Genomic DNA, 22,177 nt, shown 5'->3' on the forward strand with positions numbered 1-22,177 from the left:
GAATATTTTTTTAAGTCATGATCTTTTTATATTGGTTACCTTATCTAAAATTCCTACTCATATGTCTTTCGAAGACAATCTCTTATAAGTTACCATCAAACACTAACAACATATTTCAAAACACAGTAATTAAAAAAAATCACATTCAAAATGTAAAAATAATAATTATTAATTTCTAAAAATTATATATATTTTAATTTATAAAAATCAAAGACAATAAAAAATTTATAATATTTATACGACATTTTAATAAATTGAGGTAAACCCATTTAATTCCAAACACCACATCTAAAACATAAAACCAAACATACTTTAAATATACACGAACATCTCTCCAAATAAATTTTTCATTAGAGCCAACCACCTCAGTATCCTTTTTCATTAGAGCCAACCTCCTTAATATATATATATATATATATATATATATATATATATATATATATATATATATATATATATATATATATATATATATATATATTAATTAAGGACTGTGCTCAAACTCCAAAGTCATTGCAGATGCCGTACTACTAAAAAATTCTGGTGATTATTAAACGCAGAAAAAAAATTAAAAACTAAAAATAAAAACCCTCAAAACACTGTGCATGCCTTTAAAAGCCCTTGTCATTTGAACAGAACTTCACACCAGTGGCTTCTTCATTCCTTTATTCATTCATCTCACTTCTGAACACAAGAGAAACAATGGAACTTTTGCAAAATGGCCACAAAAATTTCGTCAGCATCAAACCCTCCGAGTTACCCCTCACGAATGGGGCAGCGTTAACTCTCCTCAACTCGCTCTCCAAAACTCAGTACTTGGGCAACATAGATCCTTCCAGAGTTTTTGTCACCAAAGTTAAGCGTATCATTGTAAAGGTACTGCTTTTAATTTATCACTACTTTTATTTTATTTGTAGAAATCAAACTCAAGTAGGTTGAGTTTATAACAATTTATCATGGTTTCTCAAAACGATTTTTTTTTTTGTTTAATTGAGGAAATTATACAAAATGAGAGTACTAAGAGTTTGCTTACTTGGATTTTCATTTTTAATCTGTTTTTTATTTATAAAAGAAATAGTTTTTTTTCTGTATAAATATTTGAAAATAAGAAATAAATTGAAAATAAGATGATAATTTTGTCCATTAAACATAAAAACAGACATAAATAGGCCTTAATTTTCAAAAGCAAAAATTAGAATTTCTTTCTCTCTTTAATTTAATTTTCAATGTTTTCCAAATTTCTAGTTTTCTCTTCTCTGCATCAAAATGAAATAAGGGAGACGAGGCCTTTCTGTGTTTCCTTTTTCAAACCTTTTTTCATATCCATATCGCGATTCTCCTCAACAATCAAAATGTCATCATTTTTTTTTCAACACCTCTACTGGCATAAAGTAAACGGGTGTAGTAATTTTGTTTTACTCGATTTTCGAGTGAATTTCCCTATTTATTTCTGAATTTCTTTTTTACGAACATGACAGTTTTTAGAAAGGTGAAGATTTAATTTTAGTACCAGGCATTTATAAATGTTTATTAAGTTAATTATTTTTGTGTGAGTGGTGATATGATTGTTTAATGTTTTTATATGTTTTTTTTAAAAACAAGGTATTATTAAAAAATATAACGAGTGTTATTACTAAATTTTTCGAATATGAGGCTGTAATTTTAGTTTATATTTATTTACTATTGTAATAACTTGTTTTTTTTTCTTAATTTCGTTTTATTGCCCTAAAAGCAAAAGTTTGGGTTTCACATGTCTCTGTATATTTTTTAATGTTTTATTTCAATGAGTTGAAATTGAGAGGAAAAAAATAAAGAAAAAAGGAAAGGGACAAGAAAGAAATATAAGTAAAATTTAGATGAAATTTTAAGTTGTTTGGATGGATAAAATTAATAAAGAATAGTTCCTTTTCATTTATTTGGTTATGTTCAAAAATAAAGGAAAACAATAAAAAAATTTGCAAAATCATATAATTTTATCACCAATGAAATAAAGCATGACATGATTCAAAAACTCAAACTCAAAATATTCATATAAAGGTAGAATAGAAATATTAATATATTGACACAAGTGATTTGAGACTTAAATTTCTTAATTAAGATATGAGATTTGATTTTTAGGTAGAACATGAAATTATAAATAAATGTATCATTTTATTTTAAGATAAATCTATCCAATGAAAACTAATTAATTGAGTGTCAAATAAAATATTTCATATTTCGTAGTTTAAAAAAACATATTGCTTAATAAAAAAAAAAGAAACACTTAACATATTTATGCTATCCAGCCAAAAGAAACATTAACATATCTATGCTTTGCAATTGCATCTTCCACTTTATTCCTTTTGGCAAATCTTCTCTATATTTCATATCATCTAAAATGTGGAATAAATGCATTTCTACTCTTCTTTCATCCTTCCAATTTCATTCTTTTCCATTTCTTCTCAAAGAAACAAAGACTAATAGTGCTATAAAGATATTATAAAGATATTAACAAGCTTATATTATTTTTATATTGATTGTAATTGTAATTAGTACTCAACAACTTTTTACTTGGACTAAAAAATTATTCTCTCTATTTAACACCAGTCCATCACAAAGAGTAAACATACATTTTTATCTAATTAAAAAAATGATTAAATATGTTTTTTTATATCTAAAAGATATATTATTTTTAAGTTAATACATACTTTTGGTCAATTATTAATTATTAAATACCTGAAAAAAATTTATTTTAACATAGGACCTGTATTACTCTTACTCTGTTATTCCGATGTTCCGTAGCTATTTCTTAATCATAATCGTTCATCCTCTTTGCAACCCAGCTTCTACCCTTTCGTTCCTCTTTGCAATCCAGCTTCTACCCTTTCTTTGATACAGCGACCTCGTTGAAAACCTATATTACATGAGGCTATGAAGCACGGATACCCAAGTCTCTTGTCGTGTTCGGTGTTCGACACTAGTTCGTGTCACTGTCCAACACCGACCCAACACCCGTGCTACGTTTTATATTTTAGACATTACAGATGTTTACGTGTTCGTGTCGGTGCTTCATAGACTTGAGGATGCCACTGCCGCCGGATCCCCCTCTGTGCTACCGAAGGCCACCAAGGAGGCCCTCCTCCGGATCCCCAGCGTGATCCTCAACCTCATCCTTGAAAAAAAAAAACCCTTTTATCTCTCGGACGTTCTATTGTTCCCAGAATCCCTTTTTTTTTCTTTCCCATCAACACGATGTCTTCTTCGTTGCTCTATACATGGGAATCAAGCTCTGCTTCGACAAGAGCTCACCGTGGCAAACGATTTTGGCGAGTCTTCATAGGCTGATGCTTGTGCAGATCTTTGTTTTCTCCATCGATCAGCGATGGCAGCAACAAAAACAAGTTGTATTTTCATGTGATTGGTTTTCATTTTATGGTTTGTTTGGAAAAAAAAAAACTCATGGATGTTGATTTTGAAAAACATGTTCGTCTTTGTGGTTGGATGCCATTTTGCGATATCCTCTTGCGATCTGGTTTCGAGATGTTTGCATCTAACAGAGAAAGGTCAAATAATGTATTAGGAATTTTTATTATTTGTCTTTTTAAAATAAAACATAAAATAAAATTATATAATTATCCTTTAATTTATGTTGCTATAAATAAATGATAAAATGTTTTTTTTCTTCTCAAAAGTGAAAAGGTATAAAGTATTAATATACACCTTCTAAATTTTTAAGTGAGTCCCAAACTTCTTAATTAATATATATATACTAACTCATAGTCATGGTTAAGATTTAAATAATTCAAACGAAGTTATACGTTTTTAAGTAAATCAAATTTGAATTTGACAGAATTAATTTCTAACCGTAGTAAAGGTAATTAAAATGTATATTTAAATACATATTTACTAAAATTTTACATTAATATATATTTTTATTAAAAAACATGAAAATTAATATTCAAATTTATTTTAAAAAGTAAAATATAATCAAGCAAACACACCTTTAAATTTTTTAATTCTTATTTTATAGAATTACTTAAAAAAACAAATAAGAACCGAGTTTAGCAATTTGAAAAACTAAAAAAAAGTTTTAATATGATAAATATCTAATAATTCAAAAATAAATAGAAGATGTATTTGTTGCGAATGAATGGTTAAGGATTAAATAAAAATAAAACCTTATCTTCTAATACGAATGCGAATATTCTAAAGTCTTCTAAATTTTTTTGATAGACATTAATTACTCTCCACATAAACACTTTGATAAAATTATTTGTGGTTTAGGTTTGTGCTGGACTTTTGTCAATCTTTTCAGCGTCCTATTAGCACCCCTACCCTGAATGATTAGATTTAGAGGTTCCCTCCCCCTTTCATTCTTTGGATAAACGGGAACAAAAAAAGTGCAAGGAAATATATTTAATGAAGAGAATTAATTAATTTAAAAGTGAGAAGGGTACTTGACTCTCGTTTAAAATTTGAAAAACAATCAAAAAAAGAAAATTTTAATATTAATAAGCATTATCTGCATAAAGAAAATGAATTTTGAAATTAGTTTGAATTAAGAAAAACTTAGTTTAGGTAGGTCATGTTTAACAAAGATAGCTAATAAGATAATTGAAAGTTGAAAGATGTAATATGAAAATTGAATAAAAAAGTTTTAGTTAAAAATGACACGGAGAAATTTTTTTAAAATAAATAATTTAATTTCAAATAAAGTGATAAGTGATAAATTTTATTAATTTATTGAAGATAAAAATAAAAATAATGATCTAAATTTTATGTTTAAAAACAAATCTTATTAGTTATATATAGAAAGAAACTTTATCATATTTATTGTTTTTTAATTAATTCCTCCTTCAAGAAATATATATATATATATATATATATATATATTAGATTAGTAAGATAATATATTTTTGAACGCATTAATAAGATAATATAAGAAGTAGGGTAAAATTATTATATTATATAATATAAAATTAAACAATTGATTACAACGTTATAGAATAATTAATTATCTTATTTTATCTTATTCATGAATCGCTAGGTTTAAATCTAAAAGATACTTTAAAAAAATAGAAAATAAAAGAAAAAAATCCAGGATAATGGAAATTTAGTCGAATAGAGAAGTGGTGTGATTGAGTGATGAAGCAACAGCAGTAACCGTGATTCGTAGGGCCCACAAAGCCATGTCTCTGAACTATGCCACCTATTAAAAGTATTTAGTACTTATTTCTTTTACTTGTACGCATTCTCACGCGCTCGAGCCTCCTATTTAATTCGACTCGGTCCTATTGCATAGACTCCATGGATCCCACTCGAGCTTTCGTCAATTCTGTCAAGCGTGTTGTTGTCAAGGTCCCACCTTGTTTTCATTGTTTCGTAATTCATAAGTACTATTATAATTATTATGATTGTTATTTACAACATGCATGCATTCTCTTGTCTATTGGATAGAGATGGTTCTTTATTTGTTATGGAAAAGATGTCACGTATTTTCTAGATGAAAAATTGGGCATGGTTTTTGTTCCTTATAGTTTGATGGTATTTTTTAATGTTGTGTGATGTATGGGTGACTATATATATATATCAAGATGTTCTATCTCATCTAAGCTGATTAAATAGAATATGTGAATTATTCCTGTACCTATCTTTAATTTTATTGATAAAAAAATTATATGCATCATGTATGTATCGCTGCCATATTGCATTATTTTCTGATGTAACGTAATGATACAAAAAGGGAAAGAAAGTTTTTAATCTAGACTCTAGAGGGTTTTAAATGGTACATTAAGTTCTAATTAGTTCACCCGAGTATTTTACTCGTTTTACTCTAACATTTACCATTCTTTGGGTTTCTTTTTATTTTTGTGCATAGTTTACTTCTTTTGCGTTGTTGTCGCATTGATTATATGTTAGTGATATTTTTCTTTGGCTGAGTGATACATGCTTTATTTATAATTCTAATTCTACAATTAACACATTTGCTTGTTGGATCATCTTTAATGAAGGTTGGAACAGCTGTTGTTACTCGAAGTGATGGAAGATTAGCATTGGGCAGAATTGGAGCACTATGTGAGCAGGTATTAAAATAAAAGAAATTTCAGGATTATATATCTTCGGCAGATGCTAATAGGTGTTCTAAGGTCGCTGGTTAAACAACTAAGAATAAAAAGTTTTTTATTAGGATACGTAGAATTGCTCTTCCCATGATTTTATTTTTTCCGCTTCCTTATAATTTTCAGAGTAAAAATTTTCTCCTTTTGATTCCTTAACCAGTACCCTAAGGGCATCAAAACCCTATATCTTGTATATTCCTTACTTTTCATGTATTTGTGTGTGTATATGTGACTAAAAGTTGTGCTTCCTTTGAAAATTGTTGCAGCTTAAAGAACTAAGCAGTCAAGGGTATGAAGTCATATTGGTAACTTCAGGTGCTGTTGGTCTTGGCAGGCAAAGGCTTAGATATCGCAAATTGGCCAATAGCAGGTTCTTATATCTTTTGCTATGCTAATTGTATATGTTTCCCAACGACATGAATCAAATTTCTTATCAATGATGGCTTTCACACTTCGATACTTCAATTTGAAAAAATTGATAAAAGCTTCGGTTGTAGACTTAGAGGTACTTATGCAGAACTGTCTCAAGCTGAGCTGAAAGTACTTTAATGTTGTATACTCTACTAGCATGTTTCTCTTTAGAATTTTTAGTCCCAATTGTGTGATTAGGATTGAACCCATGTAGGATTGAAGGAGTTAATGCAAATTTGTTTCTTTTCAATTAATTTGAGGTTGAATTTAGGGTGAGAATGACGAGCCTTAAAGACATTGTTTACTTGTTGTGATGCAGCTTTTCTGATCTTCAAAAGCCACAAGAAGAGCTTGATGGAAAAGCATGTGCGGCTGTTGGGCAGAGTAGTCTCATGGCTCTCTATGATACCATGTTCAGCCAGGTTGGCACAAAACTAAGTTGCTTATTTATTATCATCTCAATTCAATATAAGTGTTTTCTCTTCCTTTATTTACTACATTTGCATGTGAATTTGTTTTTTCCTCCATATTGATGTTGATACAAGATTTTTCGTGGTGCAGCTTGATGTGACTTCTTCCCAACTTCTTGTGAATGATGGGTTCTTCAGGGATTCTGGCTTCAGAAAACAACTTTCAGACACAGTGAACTCATTGTTGGATTTAAGGGTTATCCCCATTTTCAATGAAAATGATGCTGTTAGTACTAGGAAGGCACCATATGAGGTAGGCTGGTTTTTCTTCAACTATTTCATTTGAATTATCTCTACTTTTTTTTTTTGTTTTAAAATTGTTTAAATTTTGCTTTTGATTACTATCTTAGTTTGTTGAGATGGTATGATCAAAATGTTTTAGTCAAAACTCTTTTATGTTACACCAACAATATGTTAATTTGATTAACATAAACAAAACAAGCCATGTCCCACTAGGTGGGTTTGGCTACATGGTTGGTGACTTTGTAATATCTAATACGTGGCTATCTTAAATTTTAAGCACTGTGTGCAGGATTCTTCCGGTATTTTCTGGGACAATGATAGTTTGGCTGGTCTATTAGCCCTTGAACTTAAAGCTGACCTCCTTGTTTTATTGAGTGATGTTGAGGGGCTCTATAGTGGTCCTCCAAGTGACCCAAACTCAAGGTTGATCCATACATATATAAAAGAGAAACATCAAGGGGAAATTACTTTTGGAGACAAGTCAAGATTGGGCAGAGGGGGTATGACTGCTAAAGTTAATGCTGCTGTTTGCGCTGCTCATGCTGGCATCCCGGTCATTATAACTAGGTATTTAACATTTTTGTGCTGTGCTAAAATGCTTGCACTGAAGATAACTATTTTTAGTTTCACATTTTATACCATATATATATTGTTCTAATTGAGTCATTTTTGCATTGACTATTGGGGTAGTCACCCTCTCATGCTAAATTTTTAAAACCATGGACAAAACATAAAAAAAAGAGGGTTGAATTAGGTTCTCTTGTGAAATGGTTTCCAAAGGATTGTTCCTTTTTCTTGGTTGTGAAAGTGCATCAATGGGTGTGTTCCTTCCCCACCCTCTTTTTGATACAACACATAGTTTATGGATATCAGACAAGGGAATGCAGATATTCCATTATGTCAGAGTATATATATCTTATGGCCTTAATCAGTTTGAAATAAATGTAATGTGCCATGCTATCTATGGTGGTTCGTGGATCATGTAATTCTAGGGTAAAGAAGAAGACAAAAAAAATTGACCTTTTCTTCTATTTGTAAGTTGCAACCATTGGTATATTATCTTTGAAATAGTTCGAGAGATAAAAAGGATTCTTATTTCTGCTGTGAGCAATAATTTGCATGTAGTGCATAATATCAAGTATACACTTGGATTTTGTACTTTACTGACTTTGTATTATATTTTAACCTCTGTTGAAGTGGCTATGCTACAAACAACATCATACGAGTGCTTCAAGGGGAAAGAATAGGTACTGTCTTTCATAAGGACGCTCATTTATGGACCAATATAAAGGAAGTAAGTGCACGTGAAATGGCAGTTGCAGCACGTGAGGGTTCTAGACGGCTTCAGGTAAATACAGTGACATGTTGAGTGAATTACTAAATTAATCTTCCAAAGATAGCATGTCAGCATATTTGTCTTCTAAAGATTTTTGTCCCCAAATGATTCCATCAAAGACTTAAATTGTTGCTATATCATCCTTATAAAACACTAAAGTGGGACGAACTTCACAACTATATTGCATTTTTGAATTACTAACGTATGTGATGAAAAAAAATCTTTTGAGGAATAATGTGGAGAAATACTAATCTTTGAAGGACCAATTTAAGGCTTTACTTGTTAAATAGTAAATATGTATTACTGTTATAAGTTTTCCTTAGTCCTTACTTTCATTAATATAATTTTTTTAAGTGGTGATTTATGTTATACTACTACTATTACTATTATTATTCTCCACACAATGAACTGAATTAGGGTAGTTATTAGAATTATATTGATGTTTTTGGTGTCAGATCCTCAAATCTGAAGAAAGGAGGAAAATATTGCTGGCAATTGCTGATGCATTGGAGACAAGTGAAAGTATGATAAGGCATGAGAATGAAGCTGATGTTGCTGATGCTGTGGCAACTGGATATGAAAAATCCTTGATGTCACGTTTAATCCTGAAGCAAGAGAAGGCAAGAACTTAATTGGTTGCATACTAGAGTTAAATACTGAAAGATAGCATACACCACTTTTTTTGTTGTTACTGTATAACACTGATTTTTCATGTTCCAAAGTATGGTTTTTTTAAACTTTTTTTTTTATGAGAGCATGTTTTAGTCTGATCTTTATTGTTGTACTTTACAGATCTCTAGTCTTGCAAAGTCTGTGCGCATGCTGGCAGATATGGAAGAACCAATTGGTCAAATTTTAAAAAGGACTGAGGTAAAAAATCCCTTTTCTTTTATCCTCCTAATTCTTTTGTAGTCACTAATTTCTTTGTCTTAATGAGTTTCTTCTTTTATTGAAAATAAAAGGCTTATAAGTAACTTCTGATACTGGTGATGCGACATTGAAATATTTAACATTTTCCTCTTTTAACATGTTTTAAGTATGTAATATGTTTCCAGTATTTGATAAAGTAACAAATTGTAGAGCTGATCCTGTAACTTATGTTCACTAATTTTGGTTATAGTCACTGCTTTTACCAAAAAATGAATAATGTTATTAAACTATACATTTTATTGCTCAACACTCTTTGTGACGGTTCTGATTGTTTTTCTCTTTGTCCAGCTAGTAGATAAACTCATCCTGGAGAAGATATCATGTCCTTTGGGTGTCCTTCTGGTTATATTTGAGTCTCGACCTGATGCCCTTGTTCAGGTTAATTTAAATTCCCATTCCTTATCTGTCTTTCATCTTCAATAAACTGCTTAGAAGGACAAAGATTTGAGCATGATTACAAATTGTCCATTTAGTATAAGTTGATTGTCGTTTCAAATTTCAACATGTCCTATTGGTTTATGCAATCTTCTGACTCTACTTTTATTGATGAAGTGTGTTGTTTGAAATTGTTTAGTTGTTTTGGATATTTATCTTCAAGTTGTTTGGTTAAACGGATTAACAGATAGCTGCATTGGCAATTCGAAGTGGGAATGGTTTACTGCTTAAAGGTGGAAAGGAAGCCCGACGATCAAATGCAATCTTACACAAGGTTGGTACTATCTATTGATTTTAGTTGAGACTGGTGTTTTATGAGATTAATCTGGATCAGATTTGACTGTTGTTTCTTTGCCATCAATTCAGTTATACATATGTTTCTATCTTTCATATTTCTTCTTTTATTGTAGGTCATTACTTCAGTGATGCCGGATACTGTTGGTGACAAACTTATTGGGCTTGTGACTTCAAGAGATGAGATTCTAGACCTACTTAAGGTTGGATATCACTAGTAAAAAATAAATCCTCATAATTATTGTTTTACAATGGTTTGTCACTTATTATACTCTGTCTCAGCTTGATGATGTAATAGATCTAGTGGTCCCTAGAGGCAGTAATAAGCTTGTTTCTCAAATCAAGGAATCAACAAAAATTCCTGTTCTTGGTCATGCTGGTAATGTTCTTCCATATAAATTTCATATTTTGTAGTTAGTATATAGGCTTTATTTTTTGAATTTGTTTTTTTCATTATGCAGATGGAATTTGTCATGTATATGTTGACAAGTCTGCTAATATTGATATGGCAAAGCAGATTGTTAGGGATGCAAAGACCGATTATCCTGCAGCTTGCAATGCGATGGTAATTAGCATTTACACATCCTTTGCAATGCACTAAATAAAACATGTTAATCTGTATCCTCCTCTCCTTTTGGGTTTTACTGAATTGGTAGGTGTGATGTTATTGGAATTTATGGACTATGCTCATCAAAATATTTTTGTTTTTGTATTCTTAGGAAACTCTTCTCGTACACAAGGATCTGTCAAATAATGGTGGACTTCATGAGCTTGTCCTTGAACTCCAACGTGAAGGTACGACTTTACTTGCAAATGGATTGATAAAAACAAACTTTAATTCAAATTGAAGTGTATCTTTTTTAATTTTTATTTTTTAACAATCCCCTTCATGAATGAAAAGAGATTTTGTTGTATTAGTTATGATATATATGGTGTTTTCTGTTTTCCCCCCATTTTATCATTAGATCACATCATGGTATTCTGTGTACAAGTAGTTCCCAACTTTTGAGCAATAATAAGTACAATGTGCAAGTTAAGGGAAGAAAAAGTGACCATAGTGTATAGAAGAATAAAAAAAAAGTTTGATCTTAAAACAAGCTTTTCAAAGGAAAGAAAAATCATCTGTGTGAATAAAACTCACTCAAGTTATTCAAATTTCATATAGCAATGGCAAGAAAAAAAGTTGGACCACTTGCATAACAGAAAAGAATAAGTGGATTTGTTTAATATGAAGCTATCATTTTGGAGTTCACCAAACTGAAATATAATTTCTTTTCTATTTATTTTTGTGTCATGTTTAATTCTCTCAATTTTCTTTTCTTAATGCATGGTGCAAGCAATATGCATCATATTTTCCTTCAAAATCAGAAAAGATAAATAAACAGGGATAAAATGGCTTGCAGGTGTTAAAATGTTTGGTGGACCAAGAGCCAGTGGCTTACTAAACATTGCAGAAACGAACACTTTTCATCATGAGTATAGTTCACTTGCTTGCACAGTTGAAATTGTAGAAGATGTATTTGCTGCCATTGACCACATAAATCAACATGGAAGGCATGTTGGGTTCCTCTAAATAAATTTCATTTTCATTCTCTTAACTTCATCATTATTGAGTTTAAAATTCTCTTACTTTGCTGGTTATGCAGTGCTCATACTGAATGCATTGTTACAGAAGATAGTGAAGTTGCTGAGACTTTCTTAAGTCAAGTTGACAGGTATGTCTAGAAATTTGACTAAATGTTTGTCTTTTTTTGCCTTTATCTGTTAAATTTATTTTCACATTAGTAAGGATATTTTATTCCCACTCAGCCAACTAAGGGTAAATTTTCTTGCCCCAATTTTTTTAGTCTGGTGTCATTCTAACTTGATGACCCCACTTAGCAAGAAAAGGCTTGGTTGTTGTGTCACCATTACTCCATATCTTGTGAGAAAAAGGCTTTTGTTGTTGTCAGTGTTAGTTACTACTTCATTCCTAAACCTCATCACCATAATAATATGTCCCTTTGCAACTAATATGTCTATACTCTTTCAGCTCATGAGATTGAGTTATCAATTGTGGTTTTTGCATTAGTTTGTCTTCAATGAATTGTTCCATTTCATAAACATTATTTTACCCTGTGGAATCTGTAAATTTTACAGAATCGTTGTTGTGCAATCCATCTATTTCTCTCTCCAGAAAATCTTTTGTCATTCACCCCATTCTCTCTCTTCCTATATAGTGCCTCATGTCTAGTCCTAAATGAACAACATTTTGGGATTCAAAATGTTTGTTTCTTAAAATACAGTGAGGATACCAAGTACCAACCATCTTTTATTTGGACAAAATTCAATTTTCAACCTATTTTAGCATCCATTCTTTCATAACTTAGACTATGAATAACTCTTGTTGCTTCATGTCATTGACTGGAATATACGCAACTTTGCCTTGTGTACAAACAGTGCTGCTGTATTCCACAATGCAAGTACACGGTTTTGTGATGGAGCACGCTTTGGGCTTGGCGCAGAGGTAATGCATCTTCCCGAAATCTTATTATCATTAGTAACATTGATTTTATTTCCTCATCTGATCTTGGTACTATTAATTGTTGAACAGGTTGGAATTAGTACAAGTCGAATTCATGCTCGAGGTCCTGTAGGAGTTGAGGGGTTGTTGACAAACAGATGGTATGATATTCTGAGCTCATGTCAAGGCTTTTGTTTTATTTAATGAAGGAAATAATACTTTCAACTAATATATGCACTTGTTGATACTTGTCATGTGGGTCTGTTCTGTGCTTCATTCTATTTTACTTCAACAATATTATTTGTGCAATTTTTTTTCATCATTCTCACAGCACTTCCCTTTTTCAATACCTTGGCAAATAAGGTACAAGAAATTGTGTGGAAAAATGTGCAAGAAACCTATTACTTTTTACCAATCTGTTATTCACATTAAAGGCTTACAGTTATATTATTCAGCACTATGTTTTCGCCAATTTTCACATTTTGTGGATATAATGCAGGATATTGAGAGGGAGTGGGCATGTGGTTGATGGAGATCAAGGGATCAATTACACTTACAAAGAGTTGCCACTAAAAGCATAACTTTGCATGCAGAACTTAGCTCACTTTCAAGCTATAACATGCTCACCTCAACAAAGCAGCATCACTTTTCTGTTCTGTTATGATATGCAGAAGTTGCTGAGATGCTGGCCATGTATAATCGTAACTATCACTTGACCCTTTCCAGGGCCTTTTTCTTACCTGGAGCAAGCTCAAGGGGGGAGGAAATAATCGTAGGAATGCTACTGTTTGATTATACTTTTATAACATATTCCGAGTTTGTAAAACAGCAATGCTGTGACAGTTACAAATATTATTCACTACGTACTAGTGAACTTGAATAATTACGGAGAAGTTATTATTATAGAGAATTCAATTTGTTTTGTGCAGAATTGTTGTTAGTCAAGTGCTGATTCTGCTGCATGTGATTAATTCTGATATATCAGTTGTATTGTAGTTTATTTATTTACTTATTTGGAATGATTAGGTCTGTTAGTCAAACTGAATGTTTGTTTACTTGATCTAGTGTTTCTGCTTTAAATTCTTGATTTGATTGGCCTATTTTGTGTGTTTGGGACCATCACTTTTCTATTGTATTATTCTTTCTCATGGAATAAAAGAACTGAGTCTAGATTAAAACCCTGTTTCTCTCCATGGTACTAGAGCCATTTCCTAACGGCCCTTCGTTGCAATAGAGTCCAATGTTTTCTAAAAAGCTGTTAGTTATAAATTTGATTAGAACACACCAATATTATTATAAAATCTTCACCAAAAAAAAAAGACACCAATATTATAAAAGTTTTTTTTTTACACGAATAACTAATCTTAAATTATCATACCATTAAAAATCGTTGATTTTCTAACGTTTTAAAACTCATTTTATTTTACCATCACCATTTCTACCAAAATCTACCCAAAAGGGATTGAAAATGATCAAATTCAAAACAGAACACATACATCACAGCCACAGGTAGGTTCCGTTCAGTTTTGGGGAAGGATCGCAAAGATATGGGTTCTCCACTTTGATGCATTAATATATATATATATATATATATATATATATATGAGAGGGAGAGGCTCTGATACCATAGCTCAGCTCTGAGAAACAATCAGTATTCTTTGAAGTAAATAATTAAAAGAAAGGACTGAAATGGCGGTGGTAATCTGTGCTGAATCAGTAATTAAGCTAAAAAAAAAAACAAATAATTATACCAACAAATATTTGAGGTGTGCTGGAATTCGTTTTATTGGAAAAAATATATATATTATATGCTTTTATTGGACCAATCCAAATCCACAGCTTTAACTTTACTGCTGAGTGATGACTCATGTGGACGCCCACAGCTGGTTCCTGTCTTTGCTTGCTTCGTTCCTGTTCCTACATAGCCACCCATCGAAACACATTTTTCTCCAAACTCTTTAAAAAACATGAGCAAAATGTGACCTTTTATTTATTTATTATATGCCACCTTTTTTACTCACAACAAATCTATTTTATTCATAGCAATTAATATTTTGAAGCCTCAAGGCTCAGGCCCTTGTAAGTTGTAATCATTCAAAGTCCTTGATTTTCCACATCTGGTCTCATGCCCAACCTCAACATGCTCCTCCAGCTCTTGCATGTGTTGTTGTTCCTTCTGATCCTGGTTTCATCTCAGCCTAACCAGATGGATTCTTGGGAAGCAACATCATGACCCTTAGAGGAGTAGCAGAAATGGAGTCAAATGGGATAGTGAAACTCACAGATGATTCGAGTAGAGTAATGGGTCAAGCTTTATACCCAACTGGTTAAAGGTTCAAGAACTCTAGTGATGGTAAAGCTTTGTCCTTTTCTTCTTCTTTTGCTTTGATTATATTCCCTGAGTATGAAAAGTTAGGAGGGCATGGCCATCTGTGACACCTTCTACCCCTCACATATATACTAATAAAGGAATAAAAATTTAAATATTAATTAAAAGTATTTTTAAAACATTTTTAAATACAAACATTTCAAAGGGATAAAAGGCTCACATTCACTTTCTTCTACATCATATTCAAACTTGTCTAAATAAATAATAAAGTCATCTCGGCTCAAACAAGGTCGTCTAAGCTTCATACAATTAATATAGAACTTATATCCTAATGTCACATCCTATCAGAGCGTTGTGTTCCCGTGTCCTCTAGCATGAGGTTCTTCATAGTCATCCACCTATTCATCTGCTCCCCCGAACACAAAGTTCAAGATCATCACAGGATCCAAACACAAACAACAAACCGGGAGTGAGTTATCACATTCCTAACTACTAGAGAGAAACAAGACAACATATAGTAGTCAAATACAATTTACTTAGCATATCTCACATTATTTTATCACTTTGTCATTCAAAATTCATTTTTCAATCATCAATTACAATACACAAGAATCACACACTCCGATCAAGACATAATAACACATCAATTTCATAATAAACAATTAGCAAGCGTATGCAACAGTTATGCTAAGACTCAAGCCTATATGCAATGTAGTACCATGTTAGTGAAAAACCTCGTCGGACGCCTAGGAGTACATGACAAGACAAACCACACACTAGCAAGTCAAGTCACTCTCATTAGGTAATATTATAGGGAGACCAGTCAGGGTCACAGTGTTTTGCGAGAATGCTCCAACCATATGGGATCAACATAGACTTAAAGGAACACTCAAACCGTATGACCCCCAAGGCCTACACTCCGAAAAGTCGGTCAGGGCCTCTCCCTCCTGATTCAGGTCCAACCCAGAAAACATTTTAGCACACAGACTTTATCTATGAACTGTACAAAACACACGACTTCTCAATTGTTCTCAAAATAATTTTAACTCGTCGCCCTTTAAGGGTCTTATCATTAACTCGTCGCCCTTAAAGGGACTTAACATCAACTCGTCGCCCTAAAAGGGACTTAGCATCAACTCATCGCCCTAAAAGGGACTTAGCATTAACTCGTCGCCCTTGAAGGGACTTATGATCGTGTGATTGTACAATTCATAATTCACAACTCAATGCACATAACACTTCAATGCACATATATATCTCAATCATATACATACTCAATTTATCACATACACTTAATCCCAATCACAATAGTATAATCTCAATTTAAAATGTTATCGCACCTCATGAATCATATACATTTTATCTATGAACTATGAAATACACACATTTACTCAATTGTTTTCAAAATCATTTTAACTCGTTGGGTTCCCATAGTGGATCCCATCACAATACTCGTCGCCCTTAAAGGATCTTACAATTGTGTGATTGCACATTTCATAGTTCATAACTCAATACACACATCTCATCTCAATACACATGTATTTCATCATCCGTCACATGTTCAATTTATCACATACTCACAGTTTGAATCATCATTTCATAACCTCAACATAACAATTTATACAAAAGATTTTATCACGACATGGGATGTAAAACCTCTAAAATAGTTTCTCACACTTGTATCAAAATCAATCAATCAAAATCATGGGTTAAACACAAGGACATCAAGAGCACTCAAGTTTATCAATCAATTCTCATCAGGACATCAATTGGTACATAGAACACAATAATATTGCATTCATAATCATAAAGAAAAATTATAATTCAATAAACATCCCAAAATAAATCCAAATTTAGTTCACTAAAGATCCCTACGCATGTTCTCACTAACCCCCAATTGTGAATAACTCATCTCTTACCTCTGAGCGGACTCACGTGTCTTCCGACAGTGATAGCGGCATCTCTAGCGGTTCCCTGAGATTCCTCAAGTTTTTCTTCCGACTACTCTGATAGAATTCTCGAACGTCAGAGAAACGGAGAAGAGACTGAAGCCTCCACTTGTACTGTCTTCATGCGATTCCTTTTTCTCCCGCCATGAATATGATCTCACAAATCCCAACGGTGAAAGTGTGAGCAATTGAATTTCGAACAACATATCCAAATTTCATGAAAATCCAACGGTTTATGAAACTGGGATCGTAGTTTTACCGAGACAGTTTTGGGTTTCTGCGGGAAAATAAAAGGCTGCAATGCGAAGGGTTCTCCTCTAAGATCAGGCATGATTTTGGAATTCCCGACGGTGGTATTTCTCGAAATTGAGTTGCAAACGTGGTACTCAAATTTCACGACAATCCAACGGTGAACGAGTCCGAGATCATCGTTTTTCTGAGACAGGTTGTGTGGGTTGTGGGAAAAAGAAAGGGTTTTGGGGAGGAGAAGAGGGAAAACGAAAATGAGGGAAAGAAAAGGCATCGTCAGTCTAAAACTGACATAACATCGCTATTTATACCTAGGGTACACACAACTTATTATTACTCTATTTATTTATTTTTAATATTTTATAAAAAGAAACTCTATTTTATTCCCTATCGAATGAATAAATCAAATTTTTTTTTTCTTCAAACCATTATTTTTCATTATTTATTTCTTTAAAAAACATGATCATTTTTTTTAAACTTTATTTATCTATAAATAAAAATTCTTTTTAAATTAGTTTATGAAAAATGGGATGTTACACCATGCTTTTACAATTGCATCTTTCGAGAATCTCAAGGCTCTTCCAAGTCCGTATCTTGGTCTTCTTAACTCAAGTGGCAATGGGAACTCCTCCAACCACCTATTTGCTATTGAGTTTGACACAACCCAAGATTTTGAGTTGGGGGACACCGATGACAACCATGTTGGAATTGTAACATTCCATTTTTTTAAATAAATTTATTTTTTTTAGTAAAAATAAATAAATAAATATAGAACAAATAATAGGCTGAGTATTCTACGTATAAATAGCTATGTTAAGTCAGATGCTTCCTCTTTGTCTCATTTTCATTTTTCTCTTTTTTTTTCTCAAAATCTTCTCTTTTTCCCGCAGACCACCAAACCTGTTTCAGAAAAATGATGATCTCGGACTCATTCACCGTCGGATCTTTGTGAAATTTAAGCACCAGGTTTGCAACCAAATTCCTAGCATTCTCACTGTTGCGAATTTCCATATCATGCCTGAGCTGAGAGAAATATCCTTTCCACTGTAACTTTCTCTTTTCCCGCAGAAATCCAAAACAGTCTCAGTAAAACTACGATCTCAGTTTCCTTAACCGTTGAATTTTCATGAAATTTGGATATGTTGTTTGAAATTCAATTTCAAACACTTTCACCGTTGTGATTTGCGAGATAATATTCGTGGAGGGAGAAAAATGAATCACATGAAGATAATACAAATGAAGGCTTCGATCCCTTCTTATTCTCTCTAATGTTTGGGAACCCTATCAGAACAATCAGAGGAATCTCAGGAACTTGATAGAGATGTCTCTATCGCTGTCAGAAGACACGTGAGCCCGCTTAGAGGTAAGGAATGAGTTATTCATAAGTGGAGGTTAGTAAGAACATGTGTAGGGATCCTTAGAGGATTAAATTGAGGTTTTATTTTGGGATGTTTATTAAATTGCAATTTTTCCTTTATGATTATAAATAAAATATTGATGTTCTAATGAGAATTACTTGATAAATTGTGCTCTTGATATTTGTATATTTTGACCTATGATTTTGATATAATTGTGTAATATTATTTGAGAGATTATAGTCCCCAGGTTGTGATAGTCTTTTGTATAAACTGTTATATTGAGGATATGAAATGATGATTCAAATTGTGAGTATGTGGTGAATTGAACATGTGATGAATGATGGAATACATGTATATTGAGATGTGTATTGTGTTGTGAGCTATGAATTGTGCAATCACACAACTGTAAGATCCTTTAAGGGCGATGAGTTTTGCGTGACGAGTATTGTGATGGGATCTATTGTGGGAACCCGACGAGTATAATCACAAGCGTGACGAGTTAAAATGATTTTGAAAATAATTGAGTAGTTGTGTGTATTGCATAGTTCATAGGTAAAGTGAATATGATTCATGAGGTGTGATAACATGCTATTTTGAGATTATACCATTGTAATTGAAATCGAGTGTATGTGATAAACTGATCATGCACGTGATTGAGATGTTGTGTGCATTGAGTTGTAAACTGTGGATTGTACAATCACATGACTATAAGACCCTTTAAGGGCGATGAGTTAATGCTAAGTCCCTTTTAGGACGACGAATTATGCCTAGACCCTTTAAGGGTGACGAGTTAATGCTAAAACCCTTAAAGGGCGACGAGTTAAAAATATTTGAGAACAATTGAGGAGTCATGTGTTTTGTACCGTTCATAGATAGAGTCTGTGTGCTAAAATGTTTTTTGGGTTGGACCTGAATCGTGAGGGAGAGGCCCTGACGGACTCTTCGGAGTGTAGGCCTTGGGAGTCACTCGGTTTGAGTGTTCCTTTAAGCCTATGTTGATCCCATATGGTTGAAGCATTCTCGCAAAATATTGTGACCCTGACTGGTCTCCCTATGATCTTACCTAGTGAGAGCGACCTGACTTACTAGTGTGCGGTTTGTCTTGTCATGTACTCCTAGGCGCCCGACGTGGTTTTTCACTGACATGGTACCACATTGCTTATAGGATTGAGTCTTAGTGTATATGTTGCATAACTCTTGTGTATTGATCGATATTAATTGACTTGATGATATTGTATTTTGATCCTTGAGTACGTGAATGTTGTGAAAATAAATGAAATGTGTGGTGTTGCGAGGTAATGTTATGCAACAAAGTGATGAAATAACGTGAGTGATGCTTAAATAAGTTGTATTTTGTTTATATGATATTTATACCTACATGTTATCTTGTTTCTCTCCATTAGTTAGGAATGTGATAACTCACTTCCTGTGTGTTGTTTGTGTTTGGATCCTGTGATGATTTTGAACTTTGTGTTCGGGGGAGCAGATGAATAGATGGATGACTATGAAAAACCTCATGCTAGAGGACACAGGAACACAACGCTCTGATAGGATGTGATATTAGGATATAGGTTCTATATTAATTGTATGAAGCTTAGACGGCCTTGTTTGAGCCGAGATGACTTTATTATTTATTTGGACAAGTTTGAATATGATGTAGAAGGAAGGGAATGTGAGCCTTTTACCCCTTTGAAAGACTTGTATTTAAAAATGTTTTAAAAATACTTTTAATTAATATTTGAATTTTTATTCCTTTATTAGTATATATGTGAGGGGTAGAGGGTGTCACAGGAATTGACATCAATAGCTTGGTATCCATTGCTTCTGCACCTGTAAGTTACTACATTGGGGATGATGATTCAACCAAACAAATCTCGCGTTCAAAAGTGGGAAACCCATTATAGCTTGGGTTGATTACGATGCTGCTCAAAGTGTTAACAATGTTACAATTTCTGCATCTTCTAACAAACCCAAAAGACCACTCTTGTCCTATCATGTGGATCTTTCACCAGTCTTTGAGGATTTAATGTTTGTTGGGTCTCTGCATCACAGGGTTGTTTGCTAGCTCACATTACATCTTGGGTTGGAGCTTCAAAATCAATGGGTCAGCCCCACCCCTTGATCTCTCTTCTCTGCCATAGCTTTCAAGGCCAAAGAAGAAGCACACATCTGTGATAATTGGGGTTTCAGTTTCTGGTTTGCTTGCATTGTGTGCTATCTTATTTGGCATCTACATGTACTGAAGGTACAAGAATGCTGATGTCATAGAAGCTTGGTAGCTTGAGATTGGGCCACACAGATACTCCTACCAAGAGCTCAAGAAAACAACAAAAGGGTTCAAGGACAAAGAGCTACTTGGACAAGGTGGATTTGGTAGTGTTTACAAAGGAACATTGCCAAATTCCAATACCCAAGTTGCTGTTAAAAAGAATTTCACATGACTCCAAACAAGGCCTTAGGAAATTTGTGTCAGAAATAGCCAGCATAGGCCCGCTTCACCACTGGAATTTGGTTCGGTTGCTTGGGTGGTGTCTCCGCCGTGGTGACCTCCTCCTTGTGTATGATTTCATGGAAAATGGGAGCTTAGATAAGCACTTGTTTGATGAGCCAGAAACAATCTTAAGTTGGGAGCAAAGGTTTAAGGTCATCAAGGATGTTGCTTCAGCCCTTTTGTATCTTCACGAGGGCTATGAGCCGGTGGTGATACATAGAGATGTGAAGGCTAACAATGTGCTTCTAGATGGTGAACTCAATGGAGACTAGGAGATTTTGGATTAGCAAGGTTGTATGAACATGGGGCTAACCCAAGTACCACAAGGGTGGTGGGGACCTTTGGCTATATTGCACCTGAGGTACCTAGGACAGGGAAGTCCACTCCTAGCTCAGATGTTTTTGCATTTGGTGCACTTTTACTAGAGGTGGCATGCGGGCTCAGACCAGTTGATCCAAAGGCAATGCCAAAAGACGTGGTTTTGGTTGATTGTGTGTGGGACAAGTACAGACAAGGGAGAATACTTTATGTGGTGGATCCTAAACTAAATGGTGCTTTTAATGAAAGAGTAGAGGTGCTCATGGTGTTGAAATTGGGGATTCTGTGTTCAAATGGTGCACCCACTTTTAGGCCTAGCATGAGACAGGTGGTGAGGTTTTTGGAGGGAGAAGTTGGTTTACCAGACGAGTTGAGAAAGCCAGGAGAGGTAGGTTACCAGGAGGGTTTTGATGAATTCTTGAACTCTCTAGAACCTTCTTCCTTTTATCATATGAGCACAAGTTCCTATGATATAAAGACAGACATGGATGCTAGGTTCCCTTTCATCGATACATCTCTTTATACTCTCCATGCTAGAGGAGAAACAAGGTGATTATCTACATTGTACGTAGAGTTGTACTTTAGATATTTGTTTATTTTATCATCTCATGATGTCTCATAATTGTAGAGAGAAAGTTCTTGTTATGATAAATTCAATCCCAAATACAGGAAGTTTGTATTCTAATTATTTCGTCCACTGGCATTCATTTTCTGGATTCATGTTAAGTTTCCCTTCATTTTGTACAATTTTGCTTCTGTATTT

General features: G+C 33.2%; 1 protein-coding gene and 1 pseudogene across 5 annotated transcripts; both read left to right on the top strand.

The window, feature by feature from the left end:
- Positions 1-636: 636 nt before the first annotated feature.
- On the top strand, positions 637-13,760 carry LOC114414889 (delta-1-pyrroline-5-carboxylate synthase-like). 5 transcript variants are annotated; one of them, XM_028379337.1, is made up of 20 exons: positions 637-876; positions 5,991-6,062; positions 6,365-6,468; positions 6,829-6,931; positions 7,071-7,232; positions 7,512-7,789; positions 8,420-8,570; positions 9,014-9,178; positions 9,351-9,428; positions 9,777-9,866; positions 10,111-10,197; positions 10,334-10,420; positions 10,500-10,596; positions 10,679-10,782; positions 10,937-11,012; positions 11,621-11,771; positions 11,864-11,932; positions 12,657-12,723; positions 12,811-12,881; positions 13,220-13,760. In XM_028379337.1, the coding sequence occupies exons 1-20, from the start codon at positions 703-705 to the stop codon at positions 13,299-13,301; spliced, it is 2,268 nt and encodes a 755-aa protein (XP_028235138.1). In that variant the 5' UTR covers positions 637-702; the 3' UTR covers positions 13,302-13,760. The 5 variants fall into 5 exon arrangements, with proteins under 5 accessions (XP_028235138.1, XP_028235146.1, XP_028235152.1 ...); XM_028379345.1 differs by lacking the exon at positions 637-876 and adding an exon at positions 5,272-5,337; XM_028379351.1 differs by lacking the exon at positions 637-876 and adding an exon at positions 5,482-5,523.
- A 649-nt stretch (positions 13,761-14,409) lies between these two features.
- On the top strand, positions 14,410-21,967 carry LOC114423638 (annotated as a pseudogene).
- The last annotated feature ends 210 nt before the right edge of the window (positions 21,968-22,177 follow it).

This window comes from Glycine soja, chromosome 1, assembly GCF_004193775.1.
Source record: "Glycine soja cultivar W05 chromosome 1, ASM419377v2, whole genome shotgun sequence".
Taxonomy (NCBI): Eukaryota; Viridiplantae; Streptophyta; class Magnoliopsida; order Fabales; family Fabaceae; genus Glycine; species Glycine soja.

Coding starts and splice junctions, on each gene's coding strand:
- LOC114414889 (XM_028379337.1), top strand. CDS start 703: ATGGAACTTTTGCAAAATGGCCACAAAAATTTCGTCAGCATCAAACCC. Junction 7,790..8,419: donor ATCCCGGTCATTATAACTAG/GTATTTAACATT, acceptor CCTCTGTTGAAG/TGGCTATGCTACAAACAACA. Junction 8,571..9,013: donor AGGGTTCTAGACGGCTTCAG/GTAAATACAGTG, acceptor TTTTGGTGTCAG/ATCCTCAAATCTGAAGAAAG.